Source organism: Orcinus orca, chromosome 19, assembly GCF_937001465.1.
Source record: "Orcinus orca chromosome 19, mOrcOrc1.1, whole genome shotgun sequence".
In the NCBI taxonomy this organism is placed as follows: Eukaryota; Metazoa; Chordata; class Mammalia; order Artiodactyla; family Delphinidae; genus Orcinus; species Orcinus orca.
Window position 1 is genome coordinate 8,572,002 of NC_064577.1, and position 26,000 is coordinate 8,598,001.

Below are 26,000 nucleotides of genomic sequence, written 5' to 3' on the forward strand. Positions count from 1 at the left end.
TCTGCCAGCGGCCTCGACACCCCCCACCAGATGCGTCCTCACATCCGCGCTGGCACATTAGCCCCATTTTTGAGTGGAGGAAGCTAAGATCAAGGTCACACAGAGAGCAAGACTTTTGCTAGAACAGGCTAAATCCACAGCCTGGACACTTTACAGTAGTTCGTGTTTTCAGATGTTTGGGGCCTGGTGGGGACTGAGAAGTGAAGTCAGAGAATGCTGCCCAGATGACATTTTACCAGGTCTTGCCAGTGAGCTGAAGTTCTCCAAGCCGAGAGGGTGAGACGGTCTTCCTTGCACAGGCCCAGGAAGCCATTGGGAAGCACTTAAGGCATATTCCAGGAACTAATAGAAATTGGGAAGCTGAAGCTGCAGAGGTTGGCTGGGGTGGGCCTAGTGCCTCATAAAAATTGCAGAGGAAAATGGACTTTGTCCTGGAGTACGAGTGATGGGAAGGGGAGCCAGTGAAAGGCTTTAAGCACTTAAGCAGGAGGAAGGGAGGTGAGAAATGCTTTGGTTGCTGTGTGGAGGATAAGGGGACTGAGCTAGACCGGGGGAGACGAGTTTGGACTATTGCACAAGAAGGCTGGAAATAAAAACAAGACCTGACTACAGCCCACCACATGGAAGGTGGGCAGTCAGGTGGTACATGAACCTAACACGGAGTTGGATTGGAAATCTGCATCCTGCAACCTTGTCTCTTCTCGAAACCTTGAGCAAGTCACTTGACTATCACACCTCTGAATCTCAGGAGCTTCCTCTGTCAAATAAAAACATCCATTGTCTGGCCTCTTACCTAACTGTTGGGAGGAGATAGTGATCATCAAAGCACTTTAGATAGTGTAAAATACTTCACTCTCTCTTTCAAGCAAAGCTTGCAGGAGCTCAGTACTGCAGGAAGATCAGAGATGAACCAGACCCAGTCCCTGCCAGGAGAAGTTTCAATCTGGTGGGTGAAGAGAGATGCACACAGCAATCTCATGTCTAAGGCTGCAGAATAAAAGCCTTTAAAGAAGGCTGTTCTGAGTGTGCAGGGGAGGCAGTCAGGGAGGGCTTCTGGGAAGAAGCTCCTCTGAAGCTTTGAAGGATAAGAAGGATTTTAATGAGCAAGACAGAGGAATCATGGGAAGACACAGAAAGAGGGACCCTGGGAATTTATTCACTCGTTTATTTTTTTTTAAACCTTTTAATTTTATTTAGAACTTTGAATACATTCACATGGTTCAAATTTCAAAAAGCATAAAAGGGCATACAGTGAAATCTGTCACCTGCCCCCAGCCATCTGGTTTTCCTTCCCAGACCACCAGGATTACCAGTTCTTTTATATTCTTCTAGAGATATTCTTTGCATATAAGAGTGTGTGTGTGTGTGTGTGTGTGTGTGTGTGTGTGTGTATTTCCCTTTAGTTACACAAATGGTAACATACTTTACCCTGATTTTTTTACTTACTATATTCTGGAGATATCAGTACACAAAGAGCTTTCTCATTACATTTTATGGCTGGATAATATCCCAGTGTGTAGATGTACCATAAGTCTTTTAACCAGTCTCCCAACTGAAACTCAAGGAATTTGGAGAATTGTACCTAGTCCAGTGTAGCTGAAGTTGGAAGCCCCCTCCATGTTGGTAACACCGCTCATAACCAAAAGCGTAGCCCTGTTTTAACACTGAGCAGCAAGCCTGGGGATAGGGAAACAGATACACACAAAAAGCATCATCCTCTGACCACTTTCTCTATCGTCTGGTGGTCCAATCACATATTAAGCAGACTATTTCTTACTTTCAAGCTGCTTCCACCAATGTCTTCTCACCATAGTCTTAACAACAACGACTCCCATCACTTTCCCCAACTATTTCCACCATTGCCTATACATTGCGCTATGGTTAGGGTGACCATGTGATGTATCATGCAAACCAGGACACTCTGGGAGTGAAAGTGGACACTATTAATAAGGACCTTGGGACAACAGGCATAAACCAACACTGTCTTGGCCAAACTAGGATGTCTGGTTCTCAGGTGAGGAGTCCAGCTGCTAGACCAGGGGACTTCTTGAAGGCAACGACCATACCTTATTTATCTGGTATCCCCAGCATCTCCCCAGAGCCTGATGCATCGTAGTGCTTAATGCACAGTGGTTGGTTGAATGGAGGTCCCGGGTATAGGCAGAGCCAAGCAGTCCTTTAGATGCCTCCACGGGGTTTCACCAGATATTTATAATATCTGGGCTTTCTGAGCAAATATTCCTTTTATGTACTGTATGCTTTGACCTCTGTATACAGAGCTTCAGATCATTTCCGTGATGCCTAGCTGAGACCCACCATGCTGAGCCCTGGAGAGGCACCAGCCTATACCTTGCCCTGGCCTTACTCCTATGTCCTCCTTATGATCAAGGTCTGCGAGTGCCTACTGGTAAGTAAGGAAGGGCGCTAATGACCAGTCTGTCCAGGGGCCTAGTGGCTAAGCAGTCCCAGCAGCCTTCGAACCTGCAACATAGCTTCTGTGGATCCTCTTCCCATTTCCTTAGCAGGCTCCTGTTACACAGTCCCCATCCTCAGGGCTGCCTGCCTGGGTGGTACTCCCCATCTTTATGGCTTCTGGGTACAGATGCTAGGTAAATACAAAGGGAAGTTTACCGAGGCTGAGACCTACCCTACGTAATGAGTCTGCTTAAAGCCTCCCATCTCCCTAATTATTGTTATGACGGATGCGCCCATTCAGCTGGGCATTCCTATTTTCCCCCCTCATTTTCAGAGTTCCCAAGGGGTTGGAGAGGTGAGCTGGGACCCAAACCTCCCGGATTGCAGGAAGGAGTCCCCTACCCCAATGGCCTGACTCCAGGAACCCATGAGAGAGGGTCCACCTCCCTCAACCCAAACCTGTGTGGTCAGAATTGCCAGGAGGGGTGACAGTTAGTAAGACTCCCTGGGCCTCAGTCTCATGATCTATAAAATGAAAGGATTGAAAAATATGATCTCTGAGTTAGGTGGTGCTGACATTGCACATCTCTGCTCTGTACTGTGACTCTGGGCTGGGCTCAGCCTAGAACCCACAGGGGTCTCTGGGAGGACCCAAAGGCCAATCCCTCTCCCCCTTCCTCTTCTTCTCTCCTTTTTCTCTACTTGAAATGGGACCCCAGAGTCCTGGGTAGATGTTTACCCAGGGCTGGTCCTTCCCTTCCTCAGCTACCTGGGGAGATAAAAGGCTAGGGGCAAGCAGAGGGAGGCCTGGGCCATACTTCCTGGGCCTGTTACAGGTCTAGCCTTAGTTCACCCTGGGCTCAAACCTGATCCCCAGAGGCTGGAGCGAGGAACGAAGATGGGGCAGCCAGGGCTGCCCTGTCTCCTCCACCTGGGCACACTGGGTAGGAATCAATATGCAGGTTGGCCCTCCATATCTGTGGGTTCTGCATCCGCATGAATGGTTCAACCAACCGCGGATCAAAAAAATAAATTAAAAAAAAAATTTTTGTTGTCGGCACCATGGGGCTTGTGGGAATTCCCCGACCAGGGATTGAACTTGGGCCACAGCTGTGAAAGCGCTGAACACTAACCACTAGACCCAGGGAACTCCCAAGAATATTAAAAAAAAAAATTCCAGAAAGTTCCGAAAAGCAAAACTTGAATTTGCTGCAGTGGCAACTACTTACATAACATTTACATTGTATTTACAATTTACACCGCATTTATGACTATTTACATAGCATTCACATTGTACTAGGAATTATTGGTAATCTAGAGATGATTTAAAGTATAAGGGAGAGGACTTCCCTGGTGGCACAGTGGTTAAGACTCCATGCTCCCAATGCAGGGGGACTGGGTTTGATCCCTAGTCAGGGAACTAGATCCCACATGTATGCCACAACTAAGACCCAGTGCAGCTAAATAAATAAATAAATAAATATTTAAAAAGAAAAAGAAAAAAATATATATATATACCAAAATGTTAAAAAAAAAAAAAGTATAAGGGAGAATTGGGTGTTCCTGACAGTCCAACAGTTAGGACTCTATGCTCTCACTGCCAGGGGCCTGGGTTGGATCCCTGGTTGGGGAACTATGATCCCACAAGCAGAGCAACATGGCCAAAGAATAAATAAATAAATACAGAATAAGGGAGGATGTATGCAAATACTATGCCTTTTTTTAAATTTTAAGGCCTCACCACATGGCTTGAGGGATTAGTTCCTCAACCAGGGATCAAGTCTGGGCCCCTGGCAATGGAAGCACAGAGTCCTAACCACTGGACTGCCAGGGAATTCCCATTTTCTATCAGGGTCTTAAGCAGCCTCAGATTTGGTTTCTGTGGAGGAGGGGGGAGGGGGAGGGAGTTTGGGGGGAGTGTCCTGGAACCAATCCCCTGTGCATGACTGTATGTGACGTCATCTATCTCCATCCCTGACTCCTTCACTATGTGACCTTGAGCAAGTCATTTACCTTTTCTCAATGCCAACTTCTGTGGGAGAAGCATCATGGGAAAAGAGGCATGAAATCAAGGTCTATGAAATCAAGCTCAGATACCATTGTGTCTGTGAAACTGTTTCTCAGTCCTGGCAGCTGGAAGCAGTCATCCCCTCCTTAGAGTTCAGCAAATATTTTATTCAATGTACTTTATTAGTTGGGGTCCACTTGTCTCTCCCCCACTGATTATTTGCTCTTTGACATCATCAGGTCTCATGGGGTTAGCAAGGCACTAAAATCCAACTCAAAATGGCTTTTAAAAGTGTGTCACAGATTGGAGGAGACTAAGGAAAAAATAACTAAATGGAATGGGACCCTGGGTAGGTTCCTGGAACAGAAAAAGGACCCTAGGGGAAAACCTGGTGAAACTCAAATAAAGTCTGTGGTTTAGTTCATAGCCATGTACCAATGTTAATTTTTTGGTTTGGATAATTGTACTATGATAAAATAAGATGTTAACATTAGGAGAAGCTGGGTGAGAGACATGCAGGAACTCTGCATCATTATTGCAACTTTTCTCTAAGTCTAAATTTAGGTTAAAATAAAAAGCAGAAAAGCCCCACAAATTAATGCTGATCATTTAAATACAAAAGTGGCGGGGGGGCTGCTTATTGGTCTATGTAACTGAAAAAGGCACGGGTCTATGGGCTGCAGGCACAGCAGGATCCAGGCAGCTTAATTATCAGGCACTGTCAAACAACAAGGTCCAACAGCACAGGGAACTATATTCAATATCCTATGATAAACCATAATGGAAAAGAATATGAAAGAGAATATATATGTATAACTCAATCACTTTGCTGTACAGCAGAAATTAACACAACATTGTCAATCAACTATATGTCACAAAAATTAAAAAAAAAAAACACTCATGACAGAAAAAAAAAAAAAAAGGAATTGCCTCCCCCTTTCTAGGTTTTACTTCTTTTGTGGAGCTTCATAATCAGGTAGCCCCGTCCCCGGTGATGGCAAACGGCCACCAGATTTCCAAGCTGATGTTCTGCCATTTCAGCCACCCAAGAATTTGTCCTTCAGTAGTTCTGTTTGGTTCCCTGCTGTATCCCTAGCACCTAACTTGGTGTGTTAAATGAATGGTTACAGTAAAAGTTCTGAGATGGACTCTTATTGGCTTAGAGTTGCATGCCCATCTCCAGCCCAATCAGTGTGACCTACCTTACCTGGGTCACATGGGTGGGGTCAGAGCCCTGCAACACATTGACTAAGCTGGGAGAAGGCTGTTGCCTGAAAGGAAGTAATAGGTACCGTTATCAGAAGAAAGGCTGCAGGCAAAACCAATACGTCCCCTGCGTTCTTAGAAGGCAGAGCTGCTGCTTTTTCTCCTAGAGCCATCCACAACATAGACCTACATTGAAAATGTACAGGCCTGAAGATGCTGAGTGTGCTGAGCTCCCAGACCGCAGTCCTTGGATAGCCCTTGTTAGTGGAGGATAAGATTAGGGCTCTTCTTCGGGATGCTGGGCTTCTTGCATCTGGATCAGATGGAGATGGTTGTCAGGGCAGAAGAACTGGCATAGCCAAAGACGTCCAGAACCCCAGGATTCCTTCTAGGCCACAACAATGGGCAATTCCAGGCACGGAACCCTTCCAATCTACCCCTGCCAACCCTTGCCAGGAGCCTCTGATCTAAGGTCTTGTTTGTTCATTTGGGTTGGGGTGGCATGGAGAGAGGGACAGGGCTAAGCTGAGCATCAGGACAGACATCTCAGATGAACGCCTTATGCTCTATGTGAGGAATGCCTACTGAGGGGACTTCAGGGTCTCAGCTGCCAGTCTCACCCAACCCCCTGGCTAACTCCCAAACCATTCGCTATCTCCTCCACGGCCTTTCCACAGACCTGTGGTGGGCTGAGGGGATGGGGGCGCAGAGTGCCCACAGGAAAAAAGTCTGACTTGTGTGTTTTTCAGATATTTTATTAAGAATAAGGCATATGACAGTCACCCCTAAAGCACAGGGTTCTATTTCTGTGGGTGAGTGAATACACTCTGAAAAGCATTGGATTAAAAAGCGCAGCCAACAGAGAACTTGGAGCAGGATCCCTCTGCCGCGCCCATGGGCCTCCTGCCAGGTGGCTCCGAAGCCTCGCGCGTCCCCCATTCAAGGCTGGCACCTCAGCGAGAGGGTGCTTAGAGATCCCTGGCTCTCCGTGATGAGAGATGCTCCTCCACACCCTCTCGGCCTCCTTCCTCTCCATCAGGGAGACCTCTATTCTGCTGCTTGTTTGGGGAAGGGCTACCCCATTTCAGCCCTGGCCTGGCCCCCCAAACTGCAGGCTACTGTGGGTGGGATATTGGGGGGCAGGGGTACAAAGCCTCATGCTGTATTGCCCACAGGTCCCTGATTGGCTTCCAGAACGGGGAGGGGTCCCCACCTGCAGCTCCTGGTTCCAACTAGGGCCCCTGAGTGTCCATGTCAACACAGTCCTCCCCCAATGGGGATTCATGCAGCAGAGAAGAGGGGAGAGGTGGAGGACAGGGAGAGGGAAGGAAACAATCGTTTCCCTTCTAGCCACCCAAACTTTTTAGGGGCTCAAGGGAGGGCGTCTTTCCCTTGGCAGGGCGGGTCCCCCAGGCTAGGAGAAGGGGAGGGCCAGAAGCTGAGGGCAAGGCTGAGGAGTTTCTGACCGCTGAGGCCAAGGGCAGGCCACTGACTCCCAGTCTTATTCTGCTGCCCTGAGGGTTCTGTTCCAAACCCAGGTGCAGGAGAGAGGCAGGAAGCCTCTGTCCATTATTTCCAGGAGAGGGAGAGGGAACGGGAATTTCTCATAAAATCTGAACCCTGTATTTGCCTTGGCCCCCGCCCCAGCTCGCCGACACCTCAGCTGGGAGTCAGCGAGTCAGCCACCCCAGCATGCTGGATCTTCATGTGGGGTACCTCCAAGTACCTCACAATTAAGTGTCATCATCTCTGATTGCTGGAAGAGGGACGGGAGGTGGGAGGTGCTGATGGGGTCACTTGGGGAGAGGCAGGCAGGCCACGGGAGGATCCGTGCGGTAGGGGGTTTGGGGGCCCCCAGCCAGACAGCTCGGGTACACAGGAGGGAAGGAGGAAGAGGGCTATTGCTATAGAGCCGGGGGAGGCCAGGTGGGCGTAGCTATGGCTCTTAGTGGGTGGGCGGGTGGATAAAGTACTTCACCGTCTCCGTAGAAGAATTGGTGTAACAAAGTCACCCAGTTCACCCCAAAAGTTTGATTGTGGAAGATGAGGCTGCCTCCAGAAAGACCCCCTTTCCCTCCTGCCCAGGATCCTCTGGGCCCCGTCAGGTGAGAGCAGCCGAGAGCAGAGAGAGGCCTCCTCACTCACACCTGCCCTGAAAGGAAAGGCAACGGGTCGAGGGGGTACGGTGGGTCGCCCACACTTGAGGGGACACAGAGGGTAGAGGCACAGCCACAGAGACCGGGGAGGGGAGAGGTGGGAGCAGGCAAAGCAAGGACCCTAGGCCACTGCTGTGGCCCCTGAGACTGGACAGCACGGCCCGTTCCACGGGTGCCTCGGTGGCGGACACCTAGATCAGGCCTGGTTATTGCTCAGTGGTCTCAGCAGTCCTGAGCTGGGAGGGGGCTGCGTATGTGTGAGCTCACGGGTGTCCTGCTCCCTCTAACATATACCGTGAAAGAGGGTATAATTGGGGTTCTTTCCCCCTCTTCTTCATGGGGCCGTGACGGAAAAAGGGTTCATCACCCTAGGGACTTCCCAGACCCCTGGGTGACAAACAGAAGGCTCAGCCCCAACCAGGTCAGGACCTGCCAGGACGGGTGCTTGTGAGTGAGATAAAGGACTCTCCCTGCCCCACGTCCTCCCACGGCAGCCCCTGGAAGACATCACAGGCACTTAGGACTTGATGCAGGACCAACAGACGAGGGATGGCATGAGAGGACAGGGTTCCAGGGATTTGTCTTTCTTTCTAGGCCGGACTGGGTGGGGGCAATGAACTGGACTGGAGCTTCACTTCCTGCCTTTGGTCGTGACGGGGAGATGGGGAGAAACGCGTTAGGAGGTGGGCCGTATTCTTTCCTTTTGCCACTCCCCAACCTAGAGAGAGGGCACGAAGCACCCCACCACTGTCAGGTCTGATAGGATTGGGGGCATTCCTGGAGAGGGCCAGGCTGGGGCCTAACCTGTCCACTCCCTCCCCCCCTCCCCCCAGCAAACCCAAACCTCTCTCAACAGCTGCCACTTCCGAGAAGCCGGGCCCTTCTTCCTGCCTCTGGGTGCAGCCAGCTAATGAGGAAGCTGGGCAAAATTAGCACCAATAAACAGGACTAGGAAAACTCCCAGGGCAGCCTTCAGGTTCCCAGCTACCTCCTGAAAGCACTTTCTAACCCTTCCATAAGCCTGATGGGGCAGCCCGACTCTGGCGTGTCCCCAGAGTCCATACCTAGGTCGGCATCCTGGGGCAGAACTGAGCTGGAGACGGCTCTAGCCCAGGATCTGCCACCAAACCCATTCTGTAATCTTCTCTAAGGGTCTATGGGTGCTAATTTCCAGAAGCTCAAACTTCAATAAGTCCACACTTTCCCCATCGGAGGCTCTGGAGGAGGCAACTTCTAAAGTGTTCCGTGCTCACCTGTAAGGACCTATCAACAGGGTAGGGGGGAGGAGAAGCGGCTTCCAAGGTGAAGGTCCAGCCTCTAGACCTCACCCCGAACTTCCCCTTGGAGGAAGGCTCGGCGGGAAGGGCAGCCGTGGGGGGCTGGGGGAGGCCGCAGCGGGGAGCTGGAAGGCCTAAGGATGCTAAGGGCCACTCTGGTTCCTTTCCGTAGGCCGCCCAGGCTTCCCCCTCCCGCCAAATGATTGTCAGCTTTCCCGGGGCAGGGCGTGACCCCCGCCCCTTCCCCTTCCCCTCCCAGTGGCAGGGTGGGGACCAGATAAAGATCGGTACTGTGAGTCCTCTCCTAGAAAAAGGATGCATTCGCTGGGCCCCGCGGAGGAGGTCCCCGGCGGGAGGGGAGAGCTCAAAGCTTCGGCGTTGTTGGCAAATACAAAAGGCGGGGGCGGCTGGGAGGGGCGAAGGGGCGGGGGAGCAGGGGCCGCCTCCGCCCGCTCCCTGGGGGAGGGACCGGCTGCCTCAGCCCCTGGGACCCGCCCGCGCGGCCAGAGCTGCGTCCCTGGTCGGGCCCCGGGCCCGCCTTCCCCCGCTCCCCGCCCCGCCCCTCCCAGCCGGCCCCGCGCTTACTCCGGGTCCGCCGGCGCACTGGGCGGGCTGGGCGCGGCCGGCGGGGTGGCTTGGTGAGGGGGCTCCTGGGGAGGCGGCTGGCGCGGGCTGCGGCCACTGGGCCGCGGGGGCCTCCGGGCGTAGAGGAAGAGCGCGGGGTCTGGCATGGCATCGGCGTCGTCCGGGGCGCCGGCCGAGCGCTCCCGGGCGGCCCAGTCCCGGCCGGGGCCCTTGGCGGCGGCCTCGGCTGCGGGCGGGCGGCGGGCCCGCTGTGCGCGCCGGCGGATCCGGGGCTCGGGGGCGGCGGCGGCGGCGCCGGGGCCTGGGCGCGGAGTCTGCAGTTTCTGGCGCGCCGCGTGCAGCTGGTAGGAGAGGTAGGCGGCCGCCTCGGTGTGCTTCTGCAGCTCAGTGCCCAGCACGGTGGCTCGGTGGCTGCGGCGACGCAGCTCCTCCAGGAAGCGGCGCTCCTCGGCGCGCAGGCTGCAGCGCAGCGCCGACACCAGCGCCTCGCGCTGCGCCACTTCCCGCCGCAGCTCCGCGTTGGCCGCCACCCGCGCCGCCAGCTGTGACTCCAGCTCGCGGCACTTGCTCTCCAGCTCCCGGGACGCCAACTCTGGGCAGGGGAGAGGGAGGGGAGAGTGAGGGTCCCCGCCTGGCTGTTACCTGCACAGCTCACCGATCCTAAGAGCGAAGCCCGGCACCCCCCGCCCCCGACTGCACGTCCTGCGGCGCTCGCCCTCACTCCCCACGCGCCTGCGACGCTGGCCTGCCTCTTTCCTCCTCGAGGCCCTTGCACCTATCTTGCCTTCTGTTTGGCCACTCTGATTCTTCAGTGCGCCCCTTAAGTGCAAACCCTTCCCTGACCATTTATTCACTCCATGACTGTTTGTTGAGCCCTGACTCTGTGCGTTGTATTAGGCATTGTGGGTATGGTGGATAGGAAAACATTCCTCACGAAGCTCACAGCAAGCATAGTGGGAGAGGTATGGTACATAACCACAAAAGAATGTGAGGTTGCATCTGTGACACGTGCCAATACCACGACTGTAACAGGAGACTGTGACCTAATCCAGGAAGGCTTCTCAGCCGAAGAGCAACTTGGGCTAGGATCTGACAGGTGAATAGGAATTAAGTAGTGAACAGGGGAGAGAAGGATGCTTTGGTCAGAGGGAAGGACTTGTGCAAAAGCCCCGTAGCAGGAGAGACATACAAGAACAAGGGACTGAAAGAACTGGGAGTGTGAGCAGAAAAGGGGAGTCAGTGTGCTGCGAACCTTGTTTCCTTCATAAAGAGCATTTATTACATTTTGTGGGGTTTTTTTAAACTTGTTTATTCTTTGCCTTTGCCCACTGCATTGGGTTTCAAACCTGGATATACACTGGAACCATCCAGAGAGCTTTAAAGAATAGTTTTCCTGGGTCCTATCAAAGTATCAAGTACTGGGAAAGGGTACTTCTTGAATCTTCCCTGGTGATTCTCATGTACCCACAGGGTTGAGGACCCCTACCTCCTGGATCATAAACTCCATTTCAGCAGGGTCTGTATCCCAGGACTGGCGCATGTGAGTGAGAATGGTGACAAAGGGTAGGTAAAAGGTGACTTCTGGAGGGGACAGGAAAACCACCAAGTGATTTTCATATAAAAGGAGGACAAGGAAAGAGAGCTCTCAAGCCCACTGAGAGGGAAAGTAAAAACCAGGACACTGGGGCAGTGCCTTGAGCCCAGATGACCCCAAAAGCCCTTTCAGAGGAAGGACAGTAGGTGGAGTAAAAGCTACTGTTGTCACAGAACTGTTCTTGCCTGGTGTCTGGGATATGTGACCCCTTCCTCCAAGCACGTAGGCACAAAGAGGCCGCCCATGACTGCCACTTAAAGCAGTCGGCAGAATTAGTTCAGGGCCATAAGTGTTTAGATGTTTATGCATGATATGCAAAGCAGTTAGTAGCGCTCCTAGCATTTTACCTTAACCTTAAACTTCCAGCCTTCCCTGCGCCTAACTCTTGGTCCTGTCGCTGTTGATCTATAAGCAGCACATCAATATGGCAGGGAGCCCATTCTTAAAACCCTCCTGGCCAAGAAATACTACTTTTGTGATTCATTTCAAATCAAGCATTTACTGAGTCCCTCTCCATGTCAGGTAATGTGCTTTGCACTGAGAGACGATGGGTAACACCCAGTCCTAGTTCTCAGAGATCATATCATCTGGAAATTAAGATCTCAACAATGCAACCCCTCCCATTTGAAAAAATTAATTGTGGCAAAAAAACAAGGAACCAATTTTGCCATCTTAACCATTTTTTAAGTGTACAGTGGTGTTAATATACTCGCATTGTTGTGCAACAGATCTCTAGAATTTTTTCATCTTGCAAAACTGAAACTCTATACTCATTGAACACCATCTCCCCACACCACTCCCCATTTTACAGGTGAAGTAATAATCTATAAACAAATACTTTAGTGGAATTTCTACAACGGCAAGAAGTCATGCTTTTGTAAAATGAAGAATTTGCTAATGTGCCTGTGTCTCTTTGCTCCTCCTCTAGACTATGTTCCTTGAAGTCAAAGACCCCATATTGTCATCGTGTTGAATCTTGACACTCAGCATCTTGGAGGGTGTGGACACGGACTGTGAGAATCACTCGTGCAAGGATGAGAAGGATTAGGGAGGTGGGTCACAAAGGAATGAAGTCAGCCATGTGGACTTCCTGGACACCATCTCCTTCCTGCTTTCATTTTCCCACTTTGGACAGAGACAGGGATACAGGGCACTATGTATGGTGGTGCAGGTTGTTCATTGCACAAGGTCACCCAGCTGAGTGGGCAAATGAGGCTGACGTCCTGCACTCACTCAGTAAGCTGAGGAGTGGCTGTCCCCAAGTCTGGACCAGGGGTGGACAAGGCTTGGGTCCTAAGTGGTGGGGAAAAGGTGACCACTTGTCCTCTTACCTTGTTGGTGAGATTGGGCCTCTTTCATTTCCAGGTCATGGGTCAGTTCTGGGGGCAGAGATAAGAAAAGGCAGTCGTGTGTATGTTAGAGATAGAGAGAAAGAGTATGTGTGTGAGATCAGGAATCACAGCCCAGTAAAAGTGTCGATAAGGATTCTCAGAAACCATCTAAACTACCCCCCCCCTCCATGCTTCTTTTACTGCAGCCCAGAGAGGGAAAGAGATGAAAGAGAGGTGTCAGAGGCATAGCCTGAGCCAATCTAGCTGATTCTAAGCCCAGAGATCTTTCCAGTGTAAGCTTTGTGGCCTCGATTTGGGGGTTAGTTCAACGCTTGTGGGACTGAGGCTTGCTTTTGGGGCTGGGGGGGGAGTATCTGCCCCTTCCCAGAGGTGATGTACAAATATTTAACATGCCAACCAATCAGAGACAGCCTGGAGGACCCCTGCTGCCCAGGGCACGTTCTCTTTACTGTTTAGTTGGTGCGTCTGGGAAGGCTGGAGTGTCCTGGGCTGCTTGGGGACACTAAAGGGGGATTCAGGGCAGTGGCTATTTACCAATAGGACACGTGCGTTTCACTGTTGTCACAGCCAGTACTGCTGTGCCGGTGCTCTTTTCTGAACATCAGCCCTGCCCTTTCTAAGCTCTGGTTCCGCCACTTTCCGCAGGGCGGGGAGAAGAGCTTCAAGGAGGACAGCGCCACCTGGTGAAGCAAAGCCTGCATGGCGCTCGGCTTGGCGCTGAGCGGGTGGGGCGGGGCAGCCAAGGGGCCCCGCCAAGGGCACTGGTTGCAGGAGCAGTTTCCTCCTCTGCCTGCCTGTCTTCCCAGTCCCCAACCCTTAGATCCCAGAATGCCCCATCCCTCAGCCAGCTGGGTTTGATCATTTTTGCAGCCCACTCCCCGCTCCCCCCAACTCCATCAGAGCTCAGGGGCTGGAGGTGGGCAGGAGGGAGCCCAGGAGCCGCAGCTGCCTATGATGGAGGGCATCTGCTCAGGAGCACCTGGGTGTACCTGCAGGGATGCAGCCTGGTGCCCAAAGGGAGAAGGTGTGAACGTGGGGGTGGGGAAGGTAGCCGATCTCTGGGTCCACTGCCCAGTAGCACCAACAGAGAGAGACTCACCCTGTGGGCCCTCTGTCTGCCCCTCCTTGCTGCCTTCACCAGGCTCTTCTAGGGACTAGGGGCTTTTCTGGAGGTGCCTTCTCTGGGGAGGCCAACAGTTGCCAGGAGACAGACAGCCTGGAGTGCCTGGGCCTTTTGCTGTGACCGGAGCCTGAACCTCCTCCCTGGGGTCCCTGGGAGAACTCTGATGCCTTCACCCCGCCAGGGCTTCCTGGGGCCAGCTTGGCCCCTCCTCCAAGGCCCTGTGATGTAACCCAAGGGGCCCAGGACTAGGTTTGGGGATGTAGCCCACGGGACTCTGGCTCTGTCACTGACTGCCTGTGGGCTTGTTTCTCCTTAGCCCTTAACCACTAGAGTTGGGGGTGGGGGGACAGAACCCCAGCTGGGCTCCACTCCCCCATCCATCAACTCTCCCTGCCCATCTTCCAGCCAGGGTCCCCATGGTTTAGATGAGTGCGCTGTGAGGTCAGACACACTGTGTGACCTCAGGCCAGTGACAGCACCTCTCTGAGCCTCAGTCTCCCCATCTGTGAAATGGGAACGAAGTTGCACCCACCTCACAAGGGGCTGTTGCTATGATTAAATGAGACAAAAGAAATAAAGGGCTCAGTCTTGGGCTGAGTCGGCTCTTGTTATCATCCAAGCTACCTCCGCAACCATAGCACATTTACCCACCTCTCAAGCCCCTTCATTTTGAGTTGTCACGCAGGTTCTTCCCAAAGGCCTGCCCTCCTGGTTCCTACACCAGCCCCTCCCCACTCTTATCCTTTTCCCACCCTCTGGGTCCCTCTTTAATCTTTTTTTTTTTTTAAATATTTATCTATTTATTTTTGGCTGCATTGGGTCCTCGTTGCTGTGTGCGGGCTTTCTCTAGTTGCGGTACGCGGGCTTCTCATCGCGGTGGCTTCTCTTGTTGCAGAGCACGGGCTCTAGGCACGTGGGCTTCAGCAGTTGTGGCTCGCAGGCCCTAGAACACACGCTCGGTAGTTGTGCCACACGGGCTTAGTTGCTCCGCGGCACATGGGATCTTCCTGGACCAGGGCTCGAACCCGTGACCCCTGCATTGGCAGGTGGATTCTTAACCACTGTGCCACCAGGGAAACCCCAATCTCTTTTTTAAAAATTGCCTTTGTCCTGCTCTCTTTTCCTCCTCACTCCCCCACCCTTTGGAGGGAGGGCCTTATTCAGTCATTTCAGCCCCAAGAGTGGCTGCTCCAGGCCAGCCTGGAGTTATTTTTATCCCCTGAATCAATACCCAAGAGGCTGCAGGCCCACACTTGTCTGAGAAGAGTGGTGGGGGCTGAGGGATCTCCATTCCTGCCTCTTCCACTTTCTTGGGATCCTGGCCTGTGTCTAGAATTAGGGCTAAGCAAAAAGAAATTAGAGGAAGAGCTACAGGGTCTTAGGGTTCACTCATGTCAATTTTCCTTTAATGTTATTACTGCAATGAAAAGGTAGCATCAGGCAGGGGTGAGATGGTGTGGGTCATCCCTGCCCCCTGGGCTGGCCTCTGCTGCCTGCCAGGCTTTGGGGGAGATGGCAGGGAGCCTCGTCTTGGCAAATGGCAGCTGATCCTGTATATGGAGCTGAAAGTTAGGACTGCCGGCTTCTCGTGCCATAGAGTGAGAAGCCAGGCAGGTCACTTGAACCTTCTGGGCCTCAGTTTCCCTCTGGGGAATGGGGAATCTTCCATGAGCAGGGGATGGAAAGGAGGTAGAAATCTGAGCATGTTGAGAGAATGGGCAGAAAGCAACAGAGGCATCACAACTGGAAGTGTGGAGCTCTGGGTTCTAATCCTGGCTCTGACACTAACATTGTGACTCTTTCTCTGGGCCTCAGTTTACCTATTTGTACAATGAAGAGGTTGGGCTGTTCCAGCTGAGACATTGAACGAATCATTGGCTCTAAAGCCTGCACTTGAAGACTCTGCCTGGGTGAGCATTTGGGCCAGAGCCCAGCCTCTGAGAAGGCTACACAGCTGAGGCTTGAGGTGCAAGAGCGGAGGTCAGGCATGCGATTTACATCATCCTTGGCACCTCCCTCTGTCCTGCTTACAAATCCAATTGGTTGCCAGATCCCTTCTTTCAATCTGCCTCCCACTGGTCCTCCCCTTTCCATCCCCCTTCATCTCTCCCCTGGACCTGTCACTAGTCTCCCTGCCTCCTTCTCCCACCAATTCATCTGCCATACAACTGCTGGATTGAGTTTCTTTCTTTTTTTTTTTTTTTAAGTTATATTTATTTTTGGCTGTGTTGGGTCTTCGTTGCTGTGTTCTGGCTTTCTCTAGTTGCAGAGAGTGGGGACTACTCTTTGTTGTGGTGCACGGGCTTCTCATTGCGGTGGCTTCTCTTGTTGCAGAGCATGGGCTCTAGGTGCGTGGGCTTCAGTAGTTGTGGCACGTGGGCTCACTAGCTGTGGCTCGCGGGCTCTAGAGCGCAGGCTCAGTAGTTGTGGCGCACGGGCTTAGTTGCTCCGTGGCACGTGGGATCTTCTTGGACCAGGGCTCGAACCCATGTCCCCTGCATTGGCAGGTGGATTTTTAACCACTGCGCCACCAGGGAAGTCCTTGGCAGGCAGATTCTTAACCACTGCACCACCAGGGAAGTCCCCCGGATTGAGTTTCTTAATGTAGCATGATTCTGCTCAAAAATCTTCAGTGACTCCCTACTACCCAGGAGGACTTCCTAGCTGTCCTGATATTGGTCACAGTCTTCCATGATCTGTCTGCAACCGTTATTTCCCAGCAGCTTTAAGCACAGCATTATCCAGTCGAATAGAGCTTTTCGCGAGCTTTTGGTTTCCTACCTTCTGAATGTTGCCATGCTGTTCCTTTCATTTGGAAAGCTTTCTCCACCCTCGTTGCCCCGTAATATCTCAGCATGTCTAAATCTTACTCAGCTCTCAGGGAGAGGAAGTGCTCCCTCCTCTGGGGAGCGTGGGATACCTGGTCTCCTCCTCCATCACCCACGCCTCAAGCTGGACATGGTCCTGCCCGTGAACTCCTGTCAGCCCTCTTCATTTTTTGTGTATCTTTAGATTACCTGTTGGTGTGTGTGTGTCTCCCCAGCTAGATTGAGGGCTTCTTAGGGCTGCGAGGTGCTTGATGAACATTTTGTATCTCACTTCCCTAAGATTCAGTTTCCTCACCAAGAAAAACGGGTGATTGAACACCTGCCTGGCAGGATTGTTAAGAGGCTCAGAGAGGCTCACGGTGGACACCCCATCAGGGACAGTGCTCATGATGATGACAGTCGCCCCCCGCCATCCCTCCAGGCCTCACCTGAGCAGCGTTTCTGCAGCCTCAGGATTTCCAGGTGCAGGTCTCGCAGCAGGGCCATCTGTTCTTTTTTCAGGAAGCTGATGTGGCGTTGCACGCTCTGGATCTGATGCTCCAGGGACACGGTATCCATGGCAACCCAGGCCTGGGCCCCACCTGGGGAGGATGACAAGGTGAACCCACATCTTCTGGGCCCATCCACCCTGCCAACCTTCAGGTCCTTTCAATTGTCTCCTTCAGTCTGGGGTCCTGTTGTACCAGGCAGATGATTCTGCCACTGAAGTCATTTGTATTTACTCACTGAAGCTTCATAAACAAGCGGTGTGTTGGCAGGAAGTATAATTATTCCCATTTAACAGATGAAGAACCAGAGGCTCAGAGGGAAATGGCTTTACTCCCTTGCCCCCATGTAACTTTAGCCTCTTCTGTATCTCGGAGAGGAAAACAAATGGGGCAGCAAAGTCAGTAAAGAGAGACAGACATTTGGGTTCTAGTCTGCTTCTTCACAAGCTGTGTGACTTTGGGCAAGCCCTCTCCCTCTCTAGGCTCTCAGTTTTCTCCTGGGTAAAATTAGGGAATTGTGGATAGGATGAATGCTGAAGCCTCTGCAGCTCTGCCATCCCTCAAGCATCCCAGCTCAAGGGTGACCGTCAACTGGCAGGGCAGTGTGATGGTTAGAGCACAACCCTCCGCCAGTTCAATTCCATTTCTCTGATTTAACCTCAGCCCAGGGCTCTGGACTCTCCCATGTCACAGAAGAGGAAGATCTGATGAATGTTTTATTAAGACTGATCCTGTGGGCTGAGGGCAGGTGGTGGAGTCCCTTTTTCCAAGAGGAATGGGGGAGGGTCATATGGAGACCTAAGCAGTAGGTCCATGGTAGAAGCTTATGACACTGTGATGGGAGAGGGAGGCTTGCATCCCTGAATCCTAGTGATGGCCTGGCTTTTCAGCGCTCTCTCTTCTGACCCTGCCCCTTGCCCAGTGAGTCTCTTCTGTGATGATCAGCGTCTTGGAAAAGCATTGGCAGAGGGCAAAAACAGGAGGCAGAGGGCAGCGGAAGCCGAGACCTCTGGAGTCCAGGACTCAGAGCTCATGCCTTCTCCGCCAGGGACTCCCAAAGCTTGTGACGGCCCTTCCTCCACCTGCCCTAGGAATTCCCTGGCCAGAGGAGAGGAAAACCAGTTGCTGGCTTGTTCTGTTCAGCAATGGTCCCCTTGAAACAGGCTTTCTGGTAAGCCTCTGCAAAGCAAGATTTCCATTTGTAGGGTCACATCCAGCAGGTGCACCTGAGAACCTCACGTTCATAGGTTCCTCTCTTGGGGCCCCCCTTCCTTTGTACCTGTATGGCCTCCCTAATCCAACCAAATGGACTTTCATTTCAGCAGCGGGGTGGGTGGCCCTTTGGCCTGTGGGAATCACTGGTTACATTTACTGACCATCTGCTATATTTAGGGAACTTTATGCACATTATCTTACTTCTGCCAACCACTCTTCAGTAGGATCACCACCTCCATTTCACAAACAAAGAAACAGAGCTGAAGTGACTTGTGCCAGTTCACGTGGTCAGTAAGTGGCAGCAGATCCAATTCTCCAACCAAGTCTTTGGAATCCAAAGAAGTTTCCCAGTATTTACACTGAAAACAGTCCTGGGTTTGAATCCTAGGTTTTTCGGTTCCCTGCTGTGTGACTTTGGGCAAGAAAGTTAACCTCTCTAAACCTTGCTTCCCCTCTCTGTAAAATGGGGCTACTAACAGGAGCAGTCCTAGGATAATTGTGAGGGTTAAATGAAATTAGAAATTGTAGAGCATTTAGCGCAGAACCTGGCTCAATCAATGCCTCATCCCTTCTCCTCCCTGTTTAATGTCTGAGTAGGTTAATCCGTGCCCTGATTTGTCCATTTGTTCATCATTCATTCATTCAATGACCTACTATTACCAACCACTGTGCTGGGTACAGGGACATAGTGATGAACAAAACAGTATTCCTGCTTTCTGCTCTCATGGAGCTCACAAGGCCAAGAGAAGAGAATCAAACAAATAAACAGGTACATCAAACAAACAAATAATACAAATAAGTTTACAGTTACAATCTATAAGTGCTGTGAAAGAAACCTGCAGGGTAACGTTGAAAGAATATAAAGTGGGACCTAGTTTAGATCTGGGGTCAGGGAAGGTATCTTGGTGGAAATGATTTTAGGCTGAGGGACTTCCCTGGTGGCCTAGTGGATAAGAATCCGTGCTCCCAATGCAGGGGGCCCGGGGTTCGATCCCTGGTTAGGAAACTAGATCCCACATTCACGCCGCAACTAAGAGTTCACGTGCCACAGCTAAGGAGCCCGTGTGCCGCAAATAAGGAGCCCATGAGCCGCAACTAAGGAGCCCACGTGCTGCAATGAAGACCTGGTGCAACCAAATAAATATTAAAAAAAAAAAAAAAGAAATGATTTTAGGCTGAGACCTTGTGGCAGGCAGAATTCCAAGGTGGTCCCCAAGATTCCCAGCCCCTGATATATACACCCTCTAACATTATCCCCTCCCCTTGGGTGTGGGTAGGACTGTGAATATGATAGATTTCATTCCTCTGATTAGGTTATATGACAAAGGTGAAGGATTTTACAGATGTAATTAAGGTCTCCAATCAGTTGACTTTGAGTTAAAAACAAAAACATAGGTTATATGACAAAGGTGAAGGATTTTACAGATGTAATTAAGGTCTCCAATCAGTTGACTTTGAGTTAAAAACAAAAACATAGGTTATATGACAAAGGTGAAGGATTTTACAGATGTAATTAAGGTCTCCAATCAGTTGACTCTGAGTTAAAAACAAAAGGAAGATTATTCTGGGTGGGCCAGCTTCTAAGGGCCCTTGCTATAGGAAGAGATCTGAAGCGTGAGAGAAATTTGGCTTCTGGCCTAGAAGGGGTAAACTGCCACGCTGTGAGACAGCCTGTGCGGGAAGTCATAGGCAAGAACCTGAGCGAGGGCTCTAGTAGCTGAGAATGGTCCCTGATTGACAGCTAGCAAGAAAATGGGGACTCCAGTCCTACAGCTGCAGGGAAGTAAATACTGCCAACAACCTAAGGTATCTTGGAAACGGATCTTTCCCTAGTTGAACCTTCAGAGAAGGATGCAGCCCTACCTTGATTTCAGCCTTAGGAGACCCTGAGTGGAGGACCCAAGTAAAAGGTGCCAGACTTCTGATCCTTGGAAACTGTGAGATGATAAATTTATGCAGCAATAGAAAACGAATACAGACTTGAAGGGGGGTAGGAGTTAGAAGACTAAAGGGAAGAGCATTCCACACAGGGAACAGCATCTGTGAAGGCCCAGAGGTAGAATAATGATGGCTTACATTTACTGAGTGCCTACTATGTGCCAGGCTTTGTGCTAAGTGCTTTATGTGGTCTTTTTGAGGAAGGGAGACATTGCCACTGCTGGCGAAGTTGAAGTGTAAGGTATTAGCGGAGAGTTGCAGGAAGTGAGGTTAGCAAGTGAAAGATCACATGGGGACTTAAAACTGTGTTAAGAATTTTGGACTAATGCTAAATGAATTGGAAAGTTATTAAAGGATTTTAAGCAGGAGATGGACGTGATATGATTTGCATTTTTAAAAGATCACTGGCTGTTGTGGGGAGGGCAGATGAGAGGGGGCAGAGTGGATGTGGGGAAGTCAGCTGGGAAAATGTAGCAGTTATTAAGGTGAGAGATGACAAAGGCCCGGACCGGATGATGGAGGTAGAGTTGGAGACAAGTTCCAGGTGTATTTTATGGGTAGAACTGGCAGGATGAGGGAATGGCTTGGATTAGATCATGATGATGGGGAAGGGGATGTCCAGGATATCTCCCAGTTTTCCAGTTTGGGAAACTCAAGTATGAAGGCACTTTTTGCTGGGTCTTTCCCCATTTCTTCATCTTTCATGCTGGACCTCTTTCACATTGGATCTCTTCTATAATCACTCCTTCCATGATCTCATCCAATCCAATGGCTGTAAATGCTATTTATATGCTTACCCCTAAACTAAATCTCCTAATACCTCCACTTGGGTGTCTAATAGGTCCCTCAAACTTACAGGGTTCAATACTGAACTCTTACGATCTCTCCTACAAGCCTGCTCTGGCCCAGTGTTCGCTATCTTGATAAAGGGCACTTGGTTGCTCAGGCCAAAAACCTAGGAGTCATCTTTGATTCCTTTCTGTTTTCTTTCTTTATTTTAAAATTTATGTTTGGCTGTGTTGGGTCTTTGTTGCTGCTTGTGGGCTTTCTCTAGTTGTGGAGAGCGGTAGTTGTGGCACACGGGCTTAGTTGCTCCACAGCATGTGGGATCTTTTTGGACCAGGGATCAAACCCATGTCCCCTGCATTGGCAGGCAGATTCTTAACCACTGAGCCACCAGGGAAGCTCTGGCCTCATGGCTTTTTATTCAACTTGCCACACATACTGTAGCCTCAGGGACTTTCCCTCTGCCAGGAATGTCCTTCTTCAGGATACCCTCAAGGTCCATTCCCTCCCTGCATTCAGGACTCTGACCCAGGGCCCTTCTCTGATTGCCTGATTTAAAATAGAACTCTTGGGAATTCCTTGGCAGTCCAGTGGTCAGGACATTGTGCTTCTACTGCTGGGGGCCCAGGTTTGTTCCCTGATGGGAGAACTACGATCCCTCAAGCCGCACGGCACGGCCAAAACAAACAAACAAGAAACCAAAAAATGGAACATTCTGTCACCCTCCATTCCCTTAATCTGCATTGTTTTGTTTCCCATGAACTTATCACCACAAGAATACATTACATTTCTGCTTATCTGTTTCTCCTGCCAGATCGTTGGCAACCCAAGGTGAAGGACTCTGTTTTGTTTCCCCCTGTTCCCTAGTAGCTAGCATAGCATCTGGCAAATAGGAACCACTCAGTAAACATGTGTAGAATGCCTGAGTGAGTGAATCTGTCAAGCTGGGGCAGACTGACGGAGAAGCGGATTTACAGAGAAGTTAAGTCCCAGCCCGAGACATGTTAGATTTGACATGCTCAGGAGACCTCAAACAAGGAGAAATAGATTTCAAGCAGGCAGTCAGTATACTGGTGCCTAACTCGGGAGGAACAGGTGAGCTACGTCTGTGCTCTTGTGTATCTGTGTTGGGATGTGTGTGCCTCTGCACCTGTGCATATACTTGAGCCTGTGTGCATGCCTCAAGGAGTGCATGGATGTGTGTGCATGTGTGTATGTGTGTTGGGGGAGGGTTCCTGCTTCTCTTGTATCTATGTGTCTGCTGTGCGCGCACCCGAGGGATGAAGGCATGTGGGCCTATGCTTAGGATGAAGAGAGAAAATGTCTGTCCCTAGCTGCTGAAAAGCAAATGTTTCTGAAGAGTAAAAGCCCTTTCCACACAGCCCTGGAGACTGGACCCTGGCCACAGTGAGAGGCTGAACCAACCAGCTGTTTCTGTGCCTTCCCAGAAGGACTTGAGTATTTGCTTCCAACTAGGCAGGCTGTTCTTCTCAGGGCAGAAATTTGGGTCACAAACGATCTTGGCAAATATTCTTTCTTAGACGGTATTGTTTAGTTTGTTTGGGGGAGGGCGGGGAATGGAGTGGGGAAGGGGGAACCAGGGACAACACAGATCTCTCTGTGTAGCTGGGGAATCATAGGCACTTCAGGAGGCCTGAGCCAGGAAAACGTCAGGTTTTTGCATAGAAATGCGGTGCCGGAAGCTCCAGACTTCAGAAAATGCTCCTGCCTGAGGACTTGGTCCAGGCCAGTGGCAGCAGATGAAGGGTTAGAGCTATCAGTGCCGTCTTCTCCCTGCACCCAGCCCGAGATGCCCAAACTCACAGATTACAGTGCTTGCTGAGAAGGGTCCCTCACCTCTGTCCACTGTCCCGACCACTTCAGGGCCTGCGTTGTTTATGCTGCCCACCTTCTCCTTGTGTCCCTAGTTCTCTCTTTGAATTTTCTAGTTTGATAAAAAAAGTTCATTTAAAAAAAGTGTCATTAAGAATAAAAAAGGACCTGTAACACAGGCTTCACAATTTATAGAGTTAATTCCAAGTACTTTTGATATGCCTCTCATCTATTTGAAAGTTATAGATATTTTTCCTTCTTGGCGAAGCTGGTGGGAGAAACCTTCTGTGCTCAGGTCCCCAACCATTGACAAAGTGTCAGGCCCAGGAACTCTGTGATCCTGGTACAATTCTGACTTTCTAAGGCCTGGGCTCCTGATCTCTGAAAATGACCTCATCTCCTGCTTGTCTCGAGCTTATGGGTACCCACTTCCTTCCCCAGCTATCTATCTACCACAGACTGGGCAAGGAGGAAACTGTAGTTCTCTCTCCTCTCCAGTTCTTAGAGCTCCTTGGGTTGAAAGAACCACAGAAAGTACAGAATCATAGTACTCAGGGCTCAGAGGGGCCCTCAGAATCATCGCAATCAGTGTTTTTCAAACTTTGCTGCATAGAGCCCCAGAGCTCTGCAAAGGGGTCTCAGATGTGGCCAAAAGGTTTGAGGGCAAAAGACAGGATGGAAGCTTTGCTGTGTTTCTTCCTCTTTTATATGGTGGGCTTGTGCATACAAATTCATTGGAGAAAGGGCTTCCAGTAACCAAAAGTTTGAAAACCACTTAAGTAGTCCAAATTTTCCTTGAGTGGCTAACCATCCTCCCTTCCTTAGTCTGCTTCATGTCCCTTGGTCTCTGCTGCCCCCGTCTCTCCCTCAGGCAGACACCGTGGCTGGGAGATGAAGCACAACTGAAGCCTCTTGCTTTCGCTTATGTGGAGTTTGCACTGTCTGCCACCGCGCAGCCCCTGACTGCTTCTCTTGTCCCAGTTTCAATTTCATTCTTGGTGTTTCTTGTCTCTTTGGGACTGAAAATATTTATTGAGTCAACAAATATCCTTGCACTGTTCTGAACATTAAAATACCCACATTTTGTTAAAATTCTTTAAGTATGAATTCTTGTTTCAAGGAGAAAGTTAAACTTATGTTTATCATTCTTATAGCCAGGGCAGGTATATTAGATAAGACAGGCATGGTAATAAATGGATAAACAAATGAATGAATATATTCTTTACTTTTCTTAGTCATTATTCCTCTTCACTACCTGACTCTGAGGCCTGGGGTAGGAGGGAGAGCAGGAACTCAAGAAGTCTTTCTCAGACATGGATGCACAGGTAATAATATTTATAGTAATCATCAGCAGAATTCCCTGGCGGTCCAGTGGTTAGAACTCTGCACTTGCACTGCGGGGGGCCCAGGTTCGATCCCTGGTCGGGGAACTGAGATCCCGAAAGCCATGCAGCCAAGTTAAAAAAAACAAAGAAAAAAAACCATCTGTGCACAGGTAATAATACCTATAAAATAACAATAAATGGCTGGCACTGCTCTTAGCATTTTATGTATATTAACTCATTTATTTATTTACTTATTATTTTTTTTGGCTGCGCGGTTTGCGGGATCTTAGTTCCCTGACCAGGGATTGAATCCGGGCCCTCTGCAGTGAGAGCACCCAGTCCTAACCACTGAACCACCAGGGAACCTCCTAACTCATTTATCTTTACAACAACCCTGCACTGAAGGTCCTATTAGTATATCCACCCCATAGATGAGGAAGCAGAGGCTCAGAGAGGTTAAGTAGTTTGCCCAACATATACAACTACAGTGCCTGGCAACTAGGATCTCTCCACTGGGTGCTCACCGTGGCATTCAAGGCCCTTCACAATCAAAACACAGTGCACATCTGCAGTCTGAACTCCTCTTTCAGATTCTACCTCTTGCTGCTAGCCGTGGACATCCCCTCACTATCCCCCACCCTATCTCTGCCTCCCGAAACCTGACCCATCCTTCAAGGCCCTGCTCAGATGCTACCTTTCTCATGAAGGCTTCCCTGGCCCACCATGCTGGGAAGACTCTCTCCTGCCTTTGTGTTCCCCAGGCATTCTGCCTTGTATCATATTATGCTGTGTGTGTGTGCATGCCCCCCGTGTGTGCATGTGCAAACCTGGCTCTAAGCCATAAGCTTCCTGAGGGCAGGGCCTCACCAGACCAAGTCAGTACACGTATTAAAAAATAATTACTCCCCCCCACAACCTCCCCAAGTCCTTGGCTTTCCTGGGGACTTGCGTTGGGAACAAAAAGTCAGTCCTTGACAGATGTCTGGGACTCTCTGCCAGGTGGGGTCACTTGGCCAGTTGTGGAGCCACAGTTCTCTGGTGGTCTTGTGGTCTTCTCCACTCTGGGGCCCCTCATCCCCCAATACCTCTAGGCTATGGCCCCCCTCTCTACTGAAGATCCCAGGAGCCCCGACCTCAGTGGAGCTGAAGATCCAGGGACACGGGGAGTGGGATGTATGGGGAAACTGGAGCCCCCGCCCCCTTCAGTCTTAATGTTCTGCCCTGATTATGCCTCGAATATGACTCCCAGAGAAGGCAGGGGGGGGATGTGGAGACGAAGGAGGACGGCGAAGAGAGGTACCTAGGGAGGGCAGGGGAAGGCAGGCAGAAGGAAAGATACGCGTGGTGGGAGGTGGCAGGAGGTGGCGGTGGCTCGACCTCGGGCCGCTCTGGACTCTTCGCCAGGGCCAGGAAGGACCCGAGTCTGGGCGGCGGGGGACAACTTCTGCCAGCAGCCCGCGGGTCCTGTCCGTCTCCCGCGCTGTGGTGCGCAGCCCCGCGCCAGCCCTCCCGGGGGAGCTGGAGCCCGGGTCGTGCGGTTCCCCACCCGGGGCCACCCGGACGCCCACCCCCCACGCCCACCGGCCTCCTCACCTTCGGGACCTGAGGGAGCGACGGGCCAGCGGAGCCCTGAGTCCTGGCCGGGCTGGGTGGGGGGAGGCGCTGTTCTTCCCCGCGCTAGCTGCGCCCGGGGTTCCGCAGCACCCGCCCGGGCTGTGGCGCCATCAGCTACTGCGAGGCTGCGGGGCGGTCGGGCCGGGGCTCCGGGGGGCTCCCGGGCGCCGAGGGGGGTCCGGGGCGGGCTCCAGGCGTAAACACCCAGCAACGTGACCGGAACTGGCGAACGAGCAGTAGGGGGGAAGGGGGGGCGG

General features: G+C 51.2%; 1 protein-coding gene, 1 long non-coding RNA gene and 1 other non-coding gene across 3 annotated transcripts; 2 read left to right on the forward strand and 1 right to left on the reverse strand.

The window, feature by feature from the left end:
- Positions 1–6,532: 6,532 nt before the first annotated feature.
- CCDC92B (coiled-coil domain containing 92B) lies at positions 6,533–26,000 on the reverse strand. Its single transcript, XM_049702112.1, has 4 exons — positions 25,723–26,000; positions 16,973–17,125; positions 12,573–12,620; positions 6,533–10,239 (listed from the first exon to the last, which is right to left on the reverse strand). The coding sequence occupies exons 2-4, from the start codon at positions 17,100–17,102 to the stop codon at positions 9,644–9,646; spliced, it is 774 nt and encodes a 257-aa protein (XP_049558069.1). The 5' UTR covers positions 17,103–17,125; positions 25,723–26,000; the 3' UTR covers positions 6,533–9,643.
- On the forward strand, positions 10,237–24,576 carry LOC117200395 (uncharacterized). Its single transcript, XR_007473522.1, has 3 exons — positions 10,237–12,293; positions 17,046–19,560; positions 19,725–24,576. It is a non-coding gene; the product is annotated as an uncharacterized LOC117200395 (long non-coding RNA).
- Positions 24,162–24,234, forward strand: TRNAA-UGC (transfer RNA alanine (anticodon UGC)). Its single transcript has one exon. It is a non-coding gene; the product is annotated as a tRNA-Ala (tRNA).